This window comes from Gekko japonicus, unplaced genomic scaffold (assembly GCF_001447785.1).
Source record: "Gekko japonicus isolate JY-2015 unplaced genomic scaffold, Gekko_japonicus_V1.1 scaffold84, whole genome shotgun sequence".
Lineage (NCBI taxonomy): Eukaryota > Metazoa > Chordata > Lepidosauria > Squamata > Gekkonidae > Gekko > Gekko japonicus.
In genome coordinates, this window is record NW_015159712.1 from 1,168,634 (window position 1) to 1,188,141 (window position 19,508).

The 19,508-nt window shown below is 43.2% G+C and overlaps 1 protein-coding gene across 1 annotated transcript in view; it reads right to left on the minus strand.

The window, feature by feature from the left end:
• Positions 1 to 19,508, minus strand: part of CREB3L1 (cAMP responsive element binding protein 3-like 1) — a 129,382-nt gene that overhangs the window by 15,923 nt on the left and 93,951 nt on the right. Inside the window, exons 3-7 of the mRNA XM_015408203.1 lie at positions 18,902 to 19,062; positions 11,222 to 11,300; positions 5,273 to 5,430; positions 4,016 to 4,165; positions 1,033 to 1,091 (exon numbers count right to left, since the gene is read on the minus strand). Of these exons, the coding sequence (XP_015263689.1) occupies positions 1,033 to 1,091; positions 4,016 to 4,165; positions 5,273 to 5,430; positions 11,222 to 11,300; positions 18,902 to 19,062 (607 nt within the window). The remainder of the gene's footprint in view (positions 1 to 1,032; positions 1,092 to 4,015; positions 4,166 to 5,272; positions 5,431 to 11,221; positions 11,301 to 18,901; positions 19,063 to 19,508) is intronic.

Here is a 19,508-nt window from a genome sequence, read left to right on the forward strand (position 1 = left end):
TATTTTATAACAAACTGAAGGACATGGATGTTTTACTCACCATGATTTTTAGCTATATTATTAGAAATTAATAATTCCATGCATTTATTTATTAGATTTATATGGCACTTTATAGGGTGTGAATAGACCTCATTGTTATAGCCCAGCTCCTTAGTTCCTATTCCCATGAATGGAATCTGTGTACTTGAGCTGGTTATAAAATACCACATCCAAGACTTTGCCAATCACAGCAATCTGTCCTAAAGCTTCTTTGTAATTTAAACCCCCCCCCCTCTTTATCACTAGTGAATAGGAATTCATGGGTATAAGGCTGGAAGTGACCTTAAGATATCATTTCACTGCTGCTTCGCCATTCTGCTGGGTTGAGTCCACCTAAAACAACCCATTTAGGCATTTGTTCAGCCTGCCCTTAATGAGCTCTGGTGATGGGCTCTCCAGTGATGGACTCTTAAATGTTTTTTTCAAATGCTCTGCCACTCTATTGGAAACTTCTGTCTAATATGCAACCTCAGTCTTTTAGCTGCCATTTGAACCCATTCTTTCATGCCTATCCATAGCAGAAATGGAAAAAGTGATTCCCGTCTGCCTTAACACAACCTTCACATAGCCAGTCCATTAGGCATTTAAACATATAATCTACCCATGACGAACCACACCTTTTGGCACATGGCAACCTGTTATACTTTAGATGTTCCATAACTGGGCTGGAACAAAAGTATACAATGAGGACAGAACAGGGGGGTGGGGGAGGCAGGGAGAACAAAGGAGATTTGGCAGGACTGATGGATGAACTGTGTCCCTGGCTAGTCAGGGTATTCATGGAATGACCTTCTCATATGGATGTCCTTAAACACACAAAGAGGGCTCTTCTGTTAGACAGTAATCAGGTCACAAAGGATGATACTTGGGGCGGGTGTGAATTTTACAAGAGCCTTAACAAAAGCCTAGTTGTCATTGTTATCCAATGAAACCAGTGACCTAAAAGTTTAACATTTACTCAGTGTGGATGCTCAGACAGAAGAACATGCATACTTTTTCTCCAGGCACTCTACGTATTCCTTCTTCTTCCTACGACTCTCTTGCGCAGAAATCTGAGGAATGAGGTGATCAAGAATTAGCACTGGGACTTGCTTAAAAATACTTTCCACACTGTAATTCAGAGATGTGTTTTCTGCCATTATACACTTCTCAGGACCCTTTCACACATTCCAGTAAGAGCTGAATCAGAAAGGGTGCATGAGTTGCCCCATTTGCAGTTCTGTATTGCTCACGAAAGGAGCTTTCACACCATTCTACAGAGAATTGCCCGGGCTGTTCCTGCACCGGAAGTACCCTGTCCTGCCTGTCCATGGTCGAGGCAATAACATCTACTCTGACATGCTGATCACCAACACAAACTGGGAGGGTCCATAACTCAGCGGCAGCCCACAGGCTTTGTGCGCACAAGATTCCACGTTCAATCCCCAACATATCAAGTAAGACTCTGCTTAAGGTTCCAGAAGCTGCATTCAGTCAGAGTCTGCAAGATTAGTTTAGACAGATCAAAGGCAGAAACTCAATAACCCTCCTCTTTGGAAATGTCTCATGCTTCAGAGAACAGTGAATGATACCAGTATGGCTACATCGTACCATCATAAAATAGCCTTATAAGACGTGATCGCCATCTACATGTAACAGCACTTTATATATAAATCTGATTGTTTGTTTGAATTTTATACTATTGCATTGCTTAAGGCATCTATGTTTTATTGTATTTATTGTATTTTAACCTGTTGTAAACTGCCCTGAGCCTAACCAGATGGGGAGAGCAGAATATAAATCGAAATAAATAAATAAATAAATAAATAAATTCAATGACTGAGCACTTTTTCAACTCCTACAATCTCCAATTTTTAAAAAAATTAAATAATACTGGGCTAGGTGGACTTAAGGTTTGTCTCAGTATAAGGCAACTTCACATGTTGTATATGTCAAACCATATTAAAAATACATGGACATTAGACATTCTCTAGGATTGGTACCCTAAATGTTCCTGTCACTGGCACCAGCTTTGTGAGGATCTGTTCATGGACAATTTTTTAACCATTCTATGCTGGCAAACAATCTTTTATCTTATGATCAGGCTGCAAATCAGCTTAAATCAAATTAAATTAAACTGGCTGAATCATTTAGGCCAGATGGACTGTATCCTGTCTTTCTGAATCACAGTAGGTGACTAATCACACTGCAGACTCTTAATATGGGAACTCACATTTAATAGGGATCCACAGTCACTGTTTAATGCAGCTTTGCTGACAGCTATTTGCTTATTCACCTGTGTGAGAAACAATCCCTTCTGGATAATTACCTCACTAGACTAACCATTCAACTTATCCTCATGTATTCAGAAACTAAGGTCCCTGGAAGCATTTTTGGTGGGATCTTCAAGACTTATTTAATACATTAATATACTAATCGGGTGAATGGAAAATGCTGTCTGTTTTTCTAAATCCTGCAGTTTGAAGGTCCAAACATGGAAATTATGCAAACTATCACCAGGGGTCCTCAGAGTGGCACTTGTGGTCACCATGGTGTCTGCTGACACCTTTCCTGGTGTCCTCCAAGAGAAAGTGGGTGGGGCCAGGTGGGGGTTTTGTCTAGCAGGGCTTCTCACTGGCCATTGAAGATCTGATTGGCTATGCAGATTTTTAAAAAGTTGCTTCCACAGCGGCTGCCACCGCAGCCCAAAATCTTCACAGTATGACCAAAGGTCATCTGTGTGTATAGGATTGCCAGATCCCCTGGAGAAGGTGGGAGTCCCTAGCTACCAATCAGCTGGCCAGCAGGGGAACGTATCAGGAGAAAGAGGAAGACTTAAGCCACGTCACTTGTGTCCCATAGGAAGTGATGTCATCACACCAGCAATGTCTGGGTGATGCTCTGGTATTTGGGCAAAAACAGAAGCTGTTTTTTGCCCAAATACCAGAGTGTCACAGTGACATCACAGGATGATGACATCACTTCCTATGCAACACCAGTGACATGGCCTGGGCCGTCCTTCTTCTGGTAAATCCCCCGCATCCCTCACCAGTTGCCTGGCAACCCTATGTGTGTATGCAAGATAATATTTTTAAACAATATTTAAAATATTCATTTAAAAGACAGTCTGTTAAACAGAGCTTCTCCTTGTAATGCTGAAGAGTTAGAGTTATGCACGACCTCACTCGCTGCACTCATTTCATGGCTGGCTCTGTCTTCTGTGGCAGCCATTTTGTAGTTGTGCCCACTACCTTGTATCAGAATTCAAAAGGTGCCTATAGGCTCAGTAAGATTGGGGACCTCTGAATTTTGTAAATAGGTATGAATGCCCCTGATTTCTCAATCTCACGAATTCCAAGCATAAATATACCATGGTTTAGACTTTTTGGTGGGGACTAAGCAGATTACAAGGAAGGGATAAATAAAAGTCTGGGGAGAGGGCTAAGCAGCAAAACATGAGTACAGTTGGGCAGGGCTCAACAAGTACAAGCAACTTGTCAAATGCAGAAATTCAGTTCACTGACTTTCACAAACCCTTCTAATTTATGTCCCTTCAATAGATACCACTCATAAGTTTTCAAGTTTTTCTCCACAATCACGAGGACTGTGGAACTGATTAAGAGAAAAGTACCTTTTCATGAGCCAGCCATGGATATATATACTGAGGAACCTGTAAATTGTCTGGGAGAGCCATATCTGACTCACAAATAAATATCGGTGCATTAGTTCTTCTGCTATTGTTGTTGTCATCATCAGCATGACTTATCACCATATTATTATTACCAAAAATTGTAATGTAAGAAATGGCTTTGATATTTCTAGAATTCTACATGTGCAAGCAGGTGCTAGACCCTTCCCCACAATTATGGCTGCACCCAAGGCCCAAGTGCACAGGGATTTGACAACAGCAGACAGAAGAGGTAAAAGGTGAAAATTCCTTGATCCCATGAGTCAGACATGCACATGAGTTACTCTCCTATACAGTGAACTCACAGACCTTGTTCTTGATTTTTCGCCTGACTCTCTTCAATGCTTTCTCCTCTGCTTTGGTGAGAGGCAGCTTGGTTGGGATCGGATAGCCCTCAGCAATAAGGGTACGTTTCTCCTCCTCGGTTAGGAGCAGAGGTCCTGATGTCCCTTGTAATTTCTGTCAGGGAGAAGAAGAAAGTAGCAATGTTTTGAGAATTTATACAAACAGCTTCACTCCAGACTTGCCTTTGTGAAAAATACTCTAGCCAAAGGTTTTCTTTGCAACCGCCAGAACACAGAGGATAGGAAATGAGAGAGGGGAGGAGAGCCCTTGTGATACACCCAGTCCACCCCCTTCACTCTGTACGAGTGTATCTGTATACATGTGCACATGCGGTGAGAGTTCACAAAACATTTTTTCTCAAAGCACCACTTGAAATGTTGTGGTGCTCTGTTGCTTTCAGCAAAGCAGTATACCCTTGCCCCTCAGAGTCCTCAGCCACAGCCCAGTAGATTGGAGATTGGAGCTTTCTTGGGATGTTTATTTATTTATTTATTTATATTTATTTATTTATATTTATTTATTTATATTTATTTATTTATTTATATTTATTTATTTTTATATATATATTTACTTACTTACTTACTTATTTATTTATATTTATTTATTATACAGAGTGTGCCGTGCCCACTCTGTACTAAGCATGTAATAGGCTGGAGGCCAAATCAAGCAGTCTAAGGTAAGAAACTACAGGGCTTTTGAAAAAGGAGAAATTCACAGGGGCTTGCCTTGGAGTACACTGGCCAAGCTTACAACAGAACACAAAAACTAACCTTTAAAACTATTTTTAAAAAAACCACCTTTCAGCTTACAACCTCCCTCTTTCATAGGGTTCCCCCCCTTCTCCCTCTCCTTGCACTATGGATTCCACATCAGAGAACAATTTGCTCATTTATTAGCAGTGGGTGCAAGTTATTCTTCTGCAAATCTATGACCTCTAAGCTTTCAGACAACAAGAACTATTAAGCATGGCAAGCGCCTCAACATTTATATATAAACCTGACTTCAGTAAATGGTTGCAAATAATTTCAGTGGCACAGACTTGATCTGAAACACAAACATGGGCGTGTAGCAAACTACCGCTGTACCAGAACATCCATTCCCATATCGTGAGTATCTAAAGCAGTTTTATCTTTTCACCTTATTCATGGAGATGGAAGAGAGCCACACTGAGCCTCATGGCAAAGCAAAATGCCATGACATTAACTACCTCCCCTTGCTTACATGTGGTGCTGTGAGGAGAGGAGAAGAGGAGATTGCCGTAGAAGAACGAGCAGCAGGACGGACTGGGCTGGAGGGAGGCAGGGACCTTGGGCTCTGAGATCCATCACTGTCACTGCCGTGGCTGCTGGGAGGAGTAGGAGGCATCTGCACCAGGTCATCTAACAGAAGATGCAGAAAACAGGTTAATAGCAATGCACCAAGTCATGGAGAGCAACAGAAAAATGCTATTTCTCTGCTATGAGAGAAGTGTGAAAAAAGAGCTTATCCAGATGAGATTTAAGCATGAAAGGTGGCATACTGACCCAGCCAATGCAACTTCAGAGGAATATTTCTAGAAGATATGAAAGCTTGTGTGTAGTTCCAAGTTAAGGATGCCAGCCTCCAGGTAGGACCTGGGAATCCCCCAGAATTACAGTTCGTCTCCAGACTACAGACATCAATTTCTCTGGAGAAAATGGCAGCTTTGGAGGATAGACTCTATGGTGTTGTACCCAAATGAGATCCCTGTCCTCTCCAGGCTCCATCCCTAAATCTCCAGGAATCTCCCAACCTGGATCAGGCAGCCCAACATCCCCATTCCTTGCCAGTAGCCAGGGGAGACCTGGCAACCATAGTCCAAGATTCCATCCCTGACATCCCTAGATCAAAGGATTTAAATAGTTGGGCTGAAAATGGCCACTGCCAAGATTTTGCGGAGTTGCTGCCAAGGAAAACTCAATTAGACTGGGCGGACCATTGGTCTGATTGTAATGGGATGGCTGTGGGATAAGTCAGCAAGATTGGTTTTGTTCATACTCAGTGCCTGAATCACAGACCTATTCCAAAACAATTTCTTCTCATTTAAGATGTGCTGGCAACTCTGGACAGCATGGCTGTTACATTTTTGTATGACATACAACTTGGTTCACCTGGAGCTTACTGCTCAGCTCATCCTATTTCTCTGTGTAAGTGCTCCCTGGGGCATACTGAGGTCTGGACTGTACAGGTAGATCTGCTGGGCTGCTCATAGCTCAGCATTCCTGATGCAGGAGTTGGGACTAGATGGCTTTTGGGTTCCCCTTAACTCTATGAGTCTTTGAACAGTGGCAGAACTATCTTGGAACTGCAGGGCATCAACATTTTGTCTTTTGATTTAAGGTACAAGTTTGAGTCACTTGGACTGAGCACTGAAGTCACTGGAGTCCAGGTGATATCCCATTCATTTGTGGAGTGCCATCACACAGTAATTCACTAAATTTAATAAATACATGTTCAATCTTGCAATGTAAAACCAAAGATGGAAACTAGAATTGGTTTATTGTTTGCAACATGTATAATCCACTTTCTCCCTAAAGTTCTTAAGGAAATTAAAAGGTTACGAATGCTAGAGGAGTGCCCCTCATTTAAACCTTCCATATACTGGAGCTGACCTGGACTGCCTGGGTTAGTCTCAGTTTTTCTAATGAAAATACCCACTACTGTCACAGTTCCATTTGAGTAAAATCAGCCAAGTCCCCTTGTACCCTGTTTGGTAATTTAACATCTGCAATCAACAAGGGCTGTTGATCTTGGCATGGCTGAGATTTAGGAGACTGAAAATAGTTAGCTGGGAATTTCCTGGAAGGAATCCTAGAATTTTACCATCTTCCCTGATCTGCAAGCACCAGGATTTGCTGGATGATAGGCCTCCAGATCTTCAGGGGCTGCTGATGAAATGTAGCAGGGCTGCTAATGGTCATATTATAAAAAAAGCCTCTTTTGGGGGGCTTATTATGAGCTGAGCATTAAGTGGAGCTTATATTCTGTGTGAAATATTGTTTGCTTACTTGAACATGAGAGTCCAGAGTCTAGAGAAAAATTATATTTTTAAGTAAACAAATAAATGTGCTCATTTGTGCTGAACAGGCCTCACTGTGGGATTAGTGACTGCCAAACTACATTCCTGATGTCATTGCTCTTCTGGAACTGAATATAAGATGCTTTGCAGTGATAACAGAACTTAAAAATTGGCATCATACCTTTATATCCTCAGAAACATTTCCTACAACATTGTTTATCTAAGCAGTTAAAATTGTCTGCTGGGTTCTACATCAGAGTTGCTGGAATCAGGCAGACTTTTGGAGACTCTGTTTGGAATTCTGCCATCTTTAGGACTGAACCAAATTCCTAATGAAGTTTGCAAGGTGCTCACATATTAGAATGATGAGCATGTAGTATTGCCAACTTTGAAACTGGTTCTTCCAGCTGTCCCTTTAATATCAGTTTGATCTGAAAACAATTATCAGGTAATGTTATTTAACCTCATGCCTCGAAAAGCTTCAACTGCTCATTTCCACTCATTAAACCTCTATTAAAAGAACATTTTCCTCTGACCAGCTGGCAACATTATAAGCACGGTATAACAACCATCATTTAAGGAAATCAGGCTCAGGTTCTATCGTGATACTTCCTTCCTTGCTCAGCCTTCTTTATTTAAACACACTTTTCATTGCACTTGAAGACACGCTGGCCTAGTTCAAACCAACCATGGTTTAATACCACAGAGTTTGACCCAGAGGATCCTCAGGCTCAGCATTTCCCCCTTCCTCTCCTGCTTCCCCCCCCCCCCTTTGCTGGTTGCAAACTAATTAGTTACTTCCTGGTTTCAGCCAGCCGCAATTTCTTGTTCCATCTGAATCAGCCAAATACGATTCACACGATTATCCTGCCAAATCAGGATTGCAAATACTTTAGCTTTTTGGCCTGAATGTAACAAGAAATAGTAACTTACTGAAAAGATAGAAAGATAGTGGAATATGAGGGAAAGGGAATAGAGAGGTCACAAATGCAATAATTTCCCCAAATCACACGTGAACCAAGTCATACATACGCACACAAATTGTACTCAAGATTCAGATTCACAGGTCTTGAATCCATATCATCTGTTTCCCAGGACAGGAAAGGTGAAGCCTGATCCTTACATACTTATTTTCAACTGTGTTCATTGTAGCTTACGCCCGAGAATGTGTGCATAAAGTTGCAGCCTCAGGGTGAATACACAAAGTTATTGTGATATGATTTACCATTGTCACCCAATGAGATTTGCCAGTGATAAATGGTCAGTCACATATGTTTGAAGCCGCATCAGATCTTCACTCAGATAAAGATCATCACAGCCTGAAAGGTGATGAAAAAGTTTAATCCCTGTCATAACTGACCCCGGATAACAGCTCAGAACAAATGAGCTGTCATGAGTTAGCTGCTGTTTCTCATAAGGAAACTGGATGAACTACCCCATTGATTAACTATATGATCCCATTGGTCATTATGTCATGAGGGGTAGATGGCATCTATCTGTTTATTTATTAAACTTCTAGGCAGGCTTTCTGTAAAAACATATAACCAGAACAGCATATAACTATAAAATCAATAGAAGCATCAGCACATAAAAATGAAGAGCCAGGGATCACACTATTTGAAGGCCTTCTGAAATAAGTGTCAACTGATGCTGGCAGGCCTGTAAGGAGTGGGCTACATGCAGTTTCCACAATCTGGAGTAGCTGTCAGAAAGGATCTTGTGTGGCTCAACCAAATTCACCTGTGAAAGTGCAGGCTCCTGAACCAAAGCCCTAACATCCATCCATGGGTGACCCATGAGTCCTCTAGCTGCTTTGTCATTGACCAAAGCACCTCCATGTTGTCTGGACTGAGCTCCATCTCATTATCTGCTTCAGGCATTTGTCCAGGATCTCCACAGACTGATCCAGTTTAGGGAGAAATAGAGCCGGATGTCATCTGCATATTGGTGGTAGTTTTGCTGTTCAGTCGCACAGTCGAGTCTGACTATTCGCGAGCCCATGGACCACATTATGCCATACCCTCCTGTCTTCCGTCACGCTCCGGAGTTTGCTTAATTTCATGTTCGTTGCATCGGTAACACTGTCTAACCATCTCATCCTTTGCTGTCTCCTTCTTCTGTTACCTTCAATCTTTCCCAGCATCAGGGTCTTCTCCAGTGAGTGCTCCCTTCTCATTTGGTGGCCAAAGTATTTGAGCTTCAGTTTCAGTATCTAGCATTCCAGGGAACAGTCAGAGTTGATTTCTTTTAGGATTGATTGATTTGATCTCCTTGCAGTCCAAGGGGCTCTCAAGAGTCTTCTCCAGCACCATAATTCAAAAGCATCTATTCTTGTATAACCTCTACCCACTTGAGCATTTTGCTCAGGAATGGAATGCTGGCCTCTGGCGGTAGTTATTTAGGTCATTCGGGTCCAGCAAAATCTTCTTCAGAAGGGGTCTCATGACTGCTCTCTCATAGGCTGTGGACAGACTGGCAGCTTGGAGCGATATGGCGCTGCTTCTAACTGTACCACTTTGAAGTATTGCAGGATATGACAGCACACCCTGCTGCAGGTCACCTCCGCAGCTGTCCTGTGGTCAGGCAGCCACATTAGAGTTTCGCCTTAGCCACGGAGTGCACTACCCAGACTTTTTTCTAAAATGTCACGTGTGATTAATGCATGGGGAACCAAAAGCACCACATATGATGTGGTGGCTATTTACTCAATTTCCAACTCATCATATGCCGGGATGAGTACGACTGGGGAACGGCTAACAGATGTGGCTGTGTGACCAAGCCCATTTGATCTGTTTGAGAAGAGCAACTATACTGGGCCAAACTGCCCATCTGACTGCAGCCATAGAGAGGCATTTATTACCTCCCAGACCCATTCAAGAAACCTGACATGGATAGATACTATCAGCCATGAGGGGCAAGCCTAGGCATGGTGGGCTGCACACTTCTTGGTAGCTTGGCCACTACCTGAAGCTTCACCAACTAAAAGTCATCCATTTAATGAGGAGCAGAGTATTCTCCAACACCATCCTGAAAACGGAACCAACCATGGCATACCTGTAAACTCACCTAATCCTTTACTTGCATTCCAAAGCAGGAGAGAGAAAAATATTTTGTTTCAGAATACAAAACCCAGGCCCTATAACTCCAGCCAGAACATTCACCTGCCAAAATTTACTACTGTCTTCTGCAAGGGAAAATCCTGTTTGTGGCACACACTACAGACCTCCTCGCTTCTCTTCCCCTCTGGATCTCTACTAGAATTATCCTGAAAGTGTATCCTTTTGTTCCATGTCCAAGCCATTAACTCTGCAGCAGCCTAACCCCCCATCTGCTGCAGTATCGAGTGGATCTTGGATTTCCTTTTGAGATTATTATCTGCACAGATGTTTTAATACCCCTTCTTTGGATCGTCTTCCTGGAACCTGCATGGACAGGCATCTACAACCAGCTCTCCTCTGTTCTATTCTCCCCACCTCCCATTATTTATTCTCCCCACATCCCATTATAGAGTTCTATACATTGCTCAGTATCTGGGTGTTGGGGGGGGGGGAATAGTTAGAACATTTGCATCTTACAGTGCAATCCTAAAATGATCTACTCAGAATTCTACTAAAGTCTGCTCAATGGGACTTACTCCCAGGAAAGTGTTCTTAGGATTGCATTGTTAATGTGGGCACTGTAGTATTTGGTAAGCTAGATATTATTGCCACTACTTGAGTGTCGTTAAAAGCCTTGTCACTTTGTCAAGAATCCTCTGGTAGCTGTTTGCATTGTTCATTGCCCAGATTAGGCACAGGCCGCTGAGCTATGTGTAAAAAGTTAAGCCAGCACCTCCTAGGAGTGAGAGCTGGATGGAAAAAGGTTTATTTCCTTACACTTAGGCTACCCTTATGTGAATGTGGGATCAAACCGAAGAGTGGACCATTCACAAGGATCCATATCCAAGGTACACTTGTCCCCCTGACTGCGCACAGTAATATTGGTTATTAGCTGCATGTGTGAAATATATACCACTTGTTCAAATGTTTCTGGAAATGGGCTGGAGGTAGGATCTTGTGCCAGGGACCATCCTTTAATAATGAGGGATATAAAACTAAAGGGTCAGTGAAAACAATTTGACTCTATTTCCTTACCTGTTGGTACATTCAGAAACTGGTTCACCTCTCTAGGTTCAGCTTTGATTACAGGTTGGGGAGCCATTTCTATGGAAGCCTGAAAAAGAATACGTTTGTGAAGGAGTAGTTGAAGGCAGATTGTTTATGACTTTATAGCAGAGTAACTCTTTCCTTAATCATGCAATGCACTTCCCATTGCTCCCAAACATTTGCATTGTATCTTGTCATTTTGGCTGATTTGTGTTCCAAGACAATGTGGCTCTGTATAGATGTGATATAATTTTCATCACCCTCCAAGGTTCCATCCAGGTCAACACTTCTTTTTGGTGTTCTAATGAAATTTTGTACCACTTATTACACAGGTAGCAGTGGATTTAATTTCCCCTTTTCTGTGAGTGCTAAGTGAAACAGAAATCAAGTGGCACATTTGTTTAGTATTTACTTATATAGAATATTTCTATGCTGCCTCTTCAGCGTCCGGCTTGAGGCTTGCAATGTAAAACCACAGTATTAAAACACAAACCACTGGCTATAAAACAGAAACAGACTATTAAAAAGATGGGGAAATAATCCCCCTAATTAAAAGCCTGGTTTTAAAAGATACATTTTAGCTTGGTGTCCAAAAAAGTAGGCACCAGGCAAGCCTTGGTAGGGGGGTATTCCAAAGGTATGGTGCCACCACAAAAAAATGCCCTGTCTCTAGTTGATACCTGCCTCACATCTCAAGGTGGAGGCACAGACAGCAGGGCTTGATGGGCAGTTCTTAACTAGCAGGATGGATAATATGGAGAGACTTTAAGACTAATCAGGTTTAATCAAGCAAATGCTTTTGTGAGTCAGATCAGAGCACACTTCATCAGATGCATGAGATGAGAGCTACTAACTCAACAATGAGCATAGTCTGAGAGATAGGGATTGGAAGGCAATGTAGGTTCCAAACAGGAGACCTGCAGTTCAAGCACTAAGACAGTACTTCCTGCATAAGCAAGAAGACCACAGTTTAGAAGAGGAAAAACAAGAAGCTGCAGGTAGCAAACTAATGCCACAGGAGAACCCTCCTGGGAATCAATCTTAGGAGCCCTCCAAGAGGACCAATATCATGCCTCTGTTCTCTATGTGCCACCAAGGTATCTCGCACATCCTCAGCCTCTGAAGCTTGTCAAGAGAAGTCAGTGGGCTATCCTCCTGTGCCTGCCTGTTGCTATCTCTGCTTTGGACACTTGCCGCCTTTCACCAATTTGGGGCTGGACCTTGCCAGCACTTGTTTATTATTATACACTCAAACCCTGTGCTCTGCCATTGAGCTACGGCCCCTCACAGCTGTATGCTAGAGTGAAGAAGCTGCAAACCAGCACTAACTTAGAATTAACTTTCAAGGAGTACCATTTGCCTTGCAACTGCTGCCTCTACCTTTCTGGCTTGTCACTCTGCCATACTGGTGGTCTGTAGCATGTGTACCAGTCTTTTCTGCTCTATTCCTTTGCTGTCATTTTGTACACCAAAAGCTCTCTGGCAAAAAAAAAAAAACCACTTTGAAAATCTTCGTCTCCAAGGAAGATGCAATCATAGGTACAAACATTCTGCCAAAGGACAGTGAGCATCATGCAGGTGTGCTACCAGAGTCCTTTGCACAAACTGCATTTCCAGGGTCATATTTTATATTACGACTTCTCCTCTCCAATAACAACAACAACAACAAAAACAATTTAAAGTTTTTCTTCAGATTCAAGGGGAGAGTCTTTCTTTGATCTGTTGCAGTTGCAGTTGGAAGTATTTGCACAGGTTTCGGAGATACTGAACGCCCTCTATAGCTCATTAGACTTTCTGCAAGGTCACTCAACTGCCTGGATTCAGCAGAGGGACTTCCATGAATGGAAATGGAAGGCAATTTCCCCCTCCCACTGCAGACCTCTAACTCCCACCCCAAAACTGATCCTGGGGGATCTCTTTCCCCCAGAAACAGTATTTGGGAAGCAAGGAGAAACAGGAAAGTCTTGCTCTGCAAAATGGAAATCCCTTCCATCCACAGAAATCTCTGGTCAATCCAAGCCAACAGCTGTTTCTAATCAAATGAGATTAAAAATTAACATGAAGAACACTTCATTCCCAGCTGCACCAACATGATTGTCTCTTACCAGCCTGCCCTTCCTCCCATTCTACCAAAGACAAGGCAGTTTAGGGGGCTTTTTTTTACATTAAACAGATACATTTCATACTACCTCAGACTGTAAACACAGCTTGGGGAGGAAACTTGCTGTGGCTGTTAAATACACACTCCCCGTGGAACTACATTTGTGGACACAGTGAGTTCAAGCTGTATAAACAAGAATGGAGTTTGTGTACATGTCTGGCTTAAGTAGCTGGCTTGTTTCATATCTACTACAGATGCATGGAAGATAACCCAGAACAGGCTTAACTATATCTCAAGGGTATCAATTCAGGGGCATTGCTCACTTCAGAGAAGAGGCTGGGAACGGTGTGAAAGAGGGATTTAATACTGCCTTACAAAGTGCTCTACATGAAGTGGGAATGATGGTACGTTTGACTCAATGGATCATTTATGGATCTCTGGGAATTGACATTTGCCCACCCTTTCTGATTCCTAGCATCAGCTGTGATTGCAACTTTCTACATACTTTCACCTAAATACTTGAAATAATACATATACGTGCAAAAGCACAATATATAGAAACTAGCCTGGTACCCGTGCTTCGCTACAGTATTTAAGTTCTGTAAATCCAGTTATAATACTGACTAGCAGTAAAGCCCGTTGTGTAAGCAATACAACGGGATCTAGAAAGAGGCTCTGGGGCAGTGCTCTGGCTTTGGGCAAACAGTGTCAATTTGCTGTGGTGACCTTAGCAGGGTATAATGACAGAGTCCACTGTTTTCTCCAGAGGAACTGATCTCTGCTACCTGAAGAGCAGTTGTAATTGTGAGTAATCTGTAGCCCTCACCTGGAGATTGGCAACAATTGTTACCCAGGACAAAATGGCTGGTTTGGAGGGTGGAGTCTATGGCATTCTACCTGTCTGAGGTCCCACCCCTCTGCAAACCCCACCCTCTCCAGGCTCCACCCCTCAAATCCCCAGGAATTTGTCAGGATGTAGTTGGCAACCCCATCTCCTTCCCAGGTAGCCATCAACCTACCATTATCTGCCCCTTTGACTTCAGCTGACTTCTGCCCTCCCTTCTGCAGAACAGTTGTAATACTGAGTGCTCTCCAGCCCTCACCTGGAGATTGGCAACAATGGTTCCCTATGTGGGACTGACTGGTTTGGAGGGTGGAGTCTATGGCAGTGTACCTGTCTGAGGTCCCACCCCTCCTCAAACCTCACCCTCTTCAGGCTCCATCCCTCAAATCTCCAGGAATTTCCCATCTGGAGCTGGCAACCCTATCAGGACTGGCCCCAATGTGTTTTCTCCCAAAGGCCAAAGTAGGTGACAGGACCAAGCTTAGTTGCCTACCAACAGGCACTGAGGGGAATGTAGGGTTGCCAGCTCTAAGGAGGGAAATACCTGGAGGTTTTGGGGGTGGATTCTGTAGAGGGCCGAGCAACGGAGGCATCGGCCTTCTGTAGCCCGCCTTGCCCCCCCAATCTCGGCCATACCATACTAGTAGCCAGTAGTAATGGGAGAATTGATTCCGAGAGCTGTTGAACCATGAAGCTCACTGATGGCTGTTAGTAGTTCCTTATCTTTTGATTTTAATATAACTCACTCATTCTGAGATAATTCACATGTGAATATAAATCAATTAAAACTCACTTTATGTTTTTTTGTTATATGTGTTTAGCAGTCAAACCACTGAACCCCACTAAATTTCTAAAGATTTGTGAAAGAAACACTTAGTGCTACACAAAAGTAAAGAACGATTGTGTGGGTAGTTTGTACTCACGCAGTGGTGGTTTGCACATCATGCCAGCTTTTGCTAAAGTTCTGTTTCAGTTCATTCATCAAGTTGATACCAAGTTTTTGTTTTATTTCCACAAGATGCTTCTCTTTGGCTACTAACACTTGTCGTAAAGTTGAGATTTCATCTTCTAGCTGAAGAGAATTAAACAACAGCAGCATTATTTTCAAGCATTAGTTTAGTATCAGATGTAATAACAAGTTAGTTTGGGGGATCCTAGATTTGTATGTTGCATCAGGCTTCCTCCCTGTTCCCCTTATACACAAATTGAAAACTCACTGCTTTCATGGCAACCCAAGATTAAATTGTGACTTGAAATCTTGGTTTGCAGAAAAGAGAACCAACTCCATCCCACCTTTTTCTTACTTTCATCTTGTTCTCATCCTTGCATCCTCCTTTCTCAAACTTCCATTTCCCTTCTCTTTATCATCCTTGGTGTTTTGCCATATTGCTACAGTACAAATTGCCACTAACAGGAAACACTACAGCATGTAGAAAGCTGTCTCACAATACAGCAAAATACTGCAGCATATATTTCACTGCTATTTATTTTTGGAGAGCCTAGATTAATATAAATCTATGAATTATAAATATTTATGGTATAGACAGAGCATTTTACTTTGGATTGTGGTTTGCAAACTAGGTATCATTGAATGAGTCCCACCTGGAGATTGGCAACCCTAGGGGGAAGTCAGCTGCACAGCAGGGGGTTGAAGAGAATGGTTTGATGGCTGCTGGGCCAAGATTGGCAACAATAGTTCCCCAGGAGCCCCATCGTAAATGCACCAAACAATTCCTCAAGATTTTCCAAAACACTTCTCTGTTTTGGGCTCCTGGGGAACTTTGAAGTAGCACCAAAGCTTTAAGATCTCTCCAGCTGTCACCTGGAGACTGGCAACAGCTTGTCTGGAGTGTGGGCAGCATGGCATTGTATCTGTCTGAGGTCCCCCTCTTCCTCCTCCTCCTCAGATCCCACCCTCAGCAGGCTTCACCTCTAAAATATCCTGGAAGTTTCCAACCTGGAGTTGGCAACCCTATGTCCTGGAGTTCGAACCTGGAGTTGGCAACCATCAGCCAACGTTTATCTGCCTGTCTGTCTTTACAACCCCCCCACACACACACACACACAGCCTCTGCCTAGGGAGCAGCTGACATCATTCTCCTCTCCCAACTGAAAATTCCAACTGCCTTGGGGGGGGGGGAGTTTGAGGTGTGGAATGGAGGGTAGTCCAATCAGCTTCCATATGTAAATGACCTTGGAACGCTGGCCGGGACTGCACAAAGCAGCCAATGAACCCAGCCAGTGTCTTCCGAGTGGCAGTTTTTTCGGCCTAACACTAAAGGAGTGCATTTTAGAACTTTGGCACCCAAAACTCTTTTATTATAAGGGAGAGATGATGTGGTTTGAAATGTAACATTTGTTGTAGGGATTCTAATGGAGAAGACTGTAGTATAAAAAATGAAGCGAGACATACATACTTGTGTTTTTTCTCTACTGAAGGACCTCTCTGTAGACCACATGGGTGGTTCTGCCCTCAAGTGCTAGCGTTGGTGTATGTGGCTCAATGTTTGCCAGGAGCTTTCTTGGGGGCAGTAAGAGGTGAGAGGTGTGAGGGGGAGTTGGTGTGAGGGAGTGGTGATGCCGTGGACACTTCAGGTTCGTGAGGGAGGCACACATCGAAATGGCTCCTAGAAAGGTCCTTTACTATCTCCCCATAATCATTCATTAACTCAATTGCCTCTCTCTCTCTCTTTTTTTTTTACAAAATTGCCTCTCATTTATGTTACATTTAAGAAGTGGGAACTACATATTCAAAACACCATCTGAGCAATCAGATATTAAGCAAGTTCATATGAACCAATTTTCTAGAACCCACATCGTGAGAAGTTAAATAACCTAATAAAGGAAACCAGTTTTCTACAAATTTGGGGAATATTTCCATTTTGGATGGGAGTGTAGCTAAGCTGGGCCAGCAGCACTGCTAAGGTGATCCTGCTGGGACAGCGTCCCTGATTAAAGAACCCTGGCCCTGCTCCTACACCTGACAGACACCGGCCTGTCTGGTGTTGGGGGGGATTGTATTTAAAGGCATCAGGGAGGCTGGGCCAGCAGCAGGGCTAAGGCAATCCTGCTGAGCAAACCTCCCTGGCGGCTGTAAGCATCCTACCTCCTCTCCTACACCTGACAGGCAGCTGCCTGTCCAGTGTAGGAGGAGGAGGGGGGGAGTATTAGAAGCCACTGTGGAGGCAGGGCTAGCAGAATCACTAAGGCGTTACTGCTAAGGCAGGCTCCCTCATGGCTTTAAGCACCCTGCAACTGCTGCTGCACCTGACAGTCAACCGCCTGTTAGGCGTAGTAGGTGGGGGGAGTGTGTTGGAAGCCATTGGAGAGGCTGGGCCAGCAGCATTACTGCACCTCACAGGTGGTTGTTGGCCATTCCTGATTTCCTCAACTGTCCTTAGCTCTGTGCAGTCTCCTGTAACTGTTTTTTTTAACCTCAGAACGCTGAGCTCTGCAGCTGACCAGTCAGAGGGTGGGGGTGCAAGGAGGCAGCAGCCTGGCAGCCACATAGGAATCAATGGGGGGAGCACATTTTACACCTTTTGACCCACTTAGGGGTCAAATTTCTAAAAATTGCTTTTTAGTGAGCATCTATGCCACGGTAGGAGCGCTCTCCCCGAATTTCGTGTTTCTAGGTCCAGTGGTTTGGCCTGGGCGTTGATTTTACAGTGAGGGGACTTTCTTTTATATATATAGATGAAAGGATAACTGGTAGTATTCATGGTGTTCCAAAAGGGAGCATATTCTTTGGTTTTACACTGGATTGCCTCCACTCAATGGTCTCCTTTGTTTCCAGAAAACTGATCCACAAGATTAGGATACTGAAGGAAATTAGGTGTGAGACACACCAGAGCCCTCTTGTTATCTAAATTCCACATAAACTGCTGTATCTTAAGCTTCCAGCTCAATGGCCCCAATGGCTTCCAAAAGAAGAGGTTACAGTATGCCAAAGCACAGGCAGAGCTTGGATGGGAACACAGGTGCTTCTATCTCATGCCAATCTTGGCTCCCTCTGTGCTGCCCTAGATTTATGTTTGAAGAAGCACCCTTGAGCTGTAACCAGCAGAATGGCTCTGCTGTTTAGAGAAACAAGGTAAGTAGGAAGAACCATCAGCCCTGAAGAAAAGAATGTTCCTCAAGCAGAACAACTAGTGAAGGATGAAATGGCTGAGAGATGACACACAGACCATGTTTTCTTTTAGAAACTGTGAAAATTGATAATAATTAAGATTATTCAATTTCAGAGCGGAATTTTAAAGGCTCCCCATTAGAACTGAGACTGTAAGGATGGCAGTTTCCTCCCCTACCTGACTGAGTGCTGCAGTGCTATACCTGGAATCACAGGATACGGTATCTCTCAGACTCATGCAGGAGTTTTGCACAACAGTCTCGGTTTTAGACTCTGCCACTGGTGCCCATCATGCTATTCCTGTCTACTATATGGACTGGCAGCAATAAGCCAGAGGATCATCATACGTCCCATGTGCCAGTTTTAAGCACAGCTTTCAGAAATTTCTGTACTCCATCTGGATGTGTAAATAGGTCTTCTATTGCATTTGCGCTGTTAGTTAAAAGTTGTTAGCTATTGATGTAGACTTCTGTCTTCTACTCCATAAGTGCCCTATAGTTTGGAATGAAGAACCCAACAGAGCCACAGACAGCATCAGCACTTAAAGTTCTGGTACTTTGACTAGAACACACATTCTGAAAGCAGTAAACTCACCTCTTCAGAGGCCGGCAACCTCTGTAGTGGGTTAAGATTCAACATGGGCACTGAGTTAGTTGCCAGCTGAGTCTCAGGAACTTCTGTTGCCGTGTGCTGCTCCTGCTTCACCATGATAGAACATAGTTTATGCTGGAGGGACCACATACCACTTTCCAAGTCTGAGAAAAGAATCACATCAAAATCAAATGGCATTGAACTCTGCGGGATGGATGTGGTGATAGCTTCCCCTTCCTACCACACAAAGCCCTTCTGATACATAGAAAGGGTTTCACAGCTGGGAATCTGGATGTCTCCTTTACACCCAGAGACCAGCAATAACTTCTACTGTTAAGGATTTGTATATTCTACCAAGCTCCAAACAATGAGGTAGTTTATTCAGCATATTGCCAACATTCACTTTCTCACATGAACAAGTCAAATGACTGTCACTTAAATGAATGTGTCCTTTCCAAAGGAAAAAGGGGGATTCTTTAATTTATCCCTTTTAGATTTCTTTATGGAGGCCAATGTAGCTGCAAAAGGACGGCCCTAGCTGAAGTTTGGTTCTATTGGAAACAATAGCTGTAATGACGAATTTAAATTTACAAATTTAAAATCTTCACTA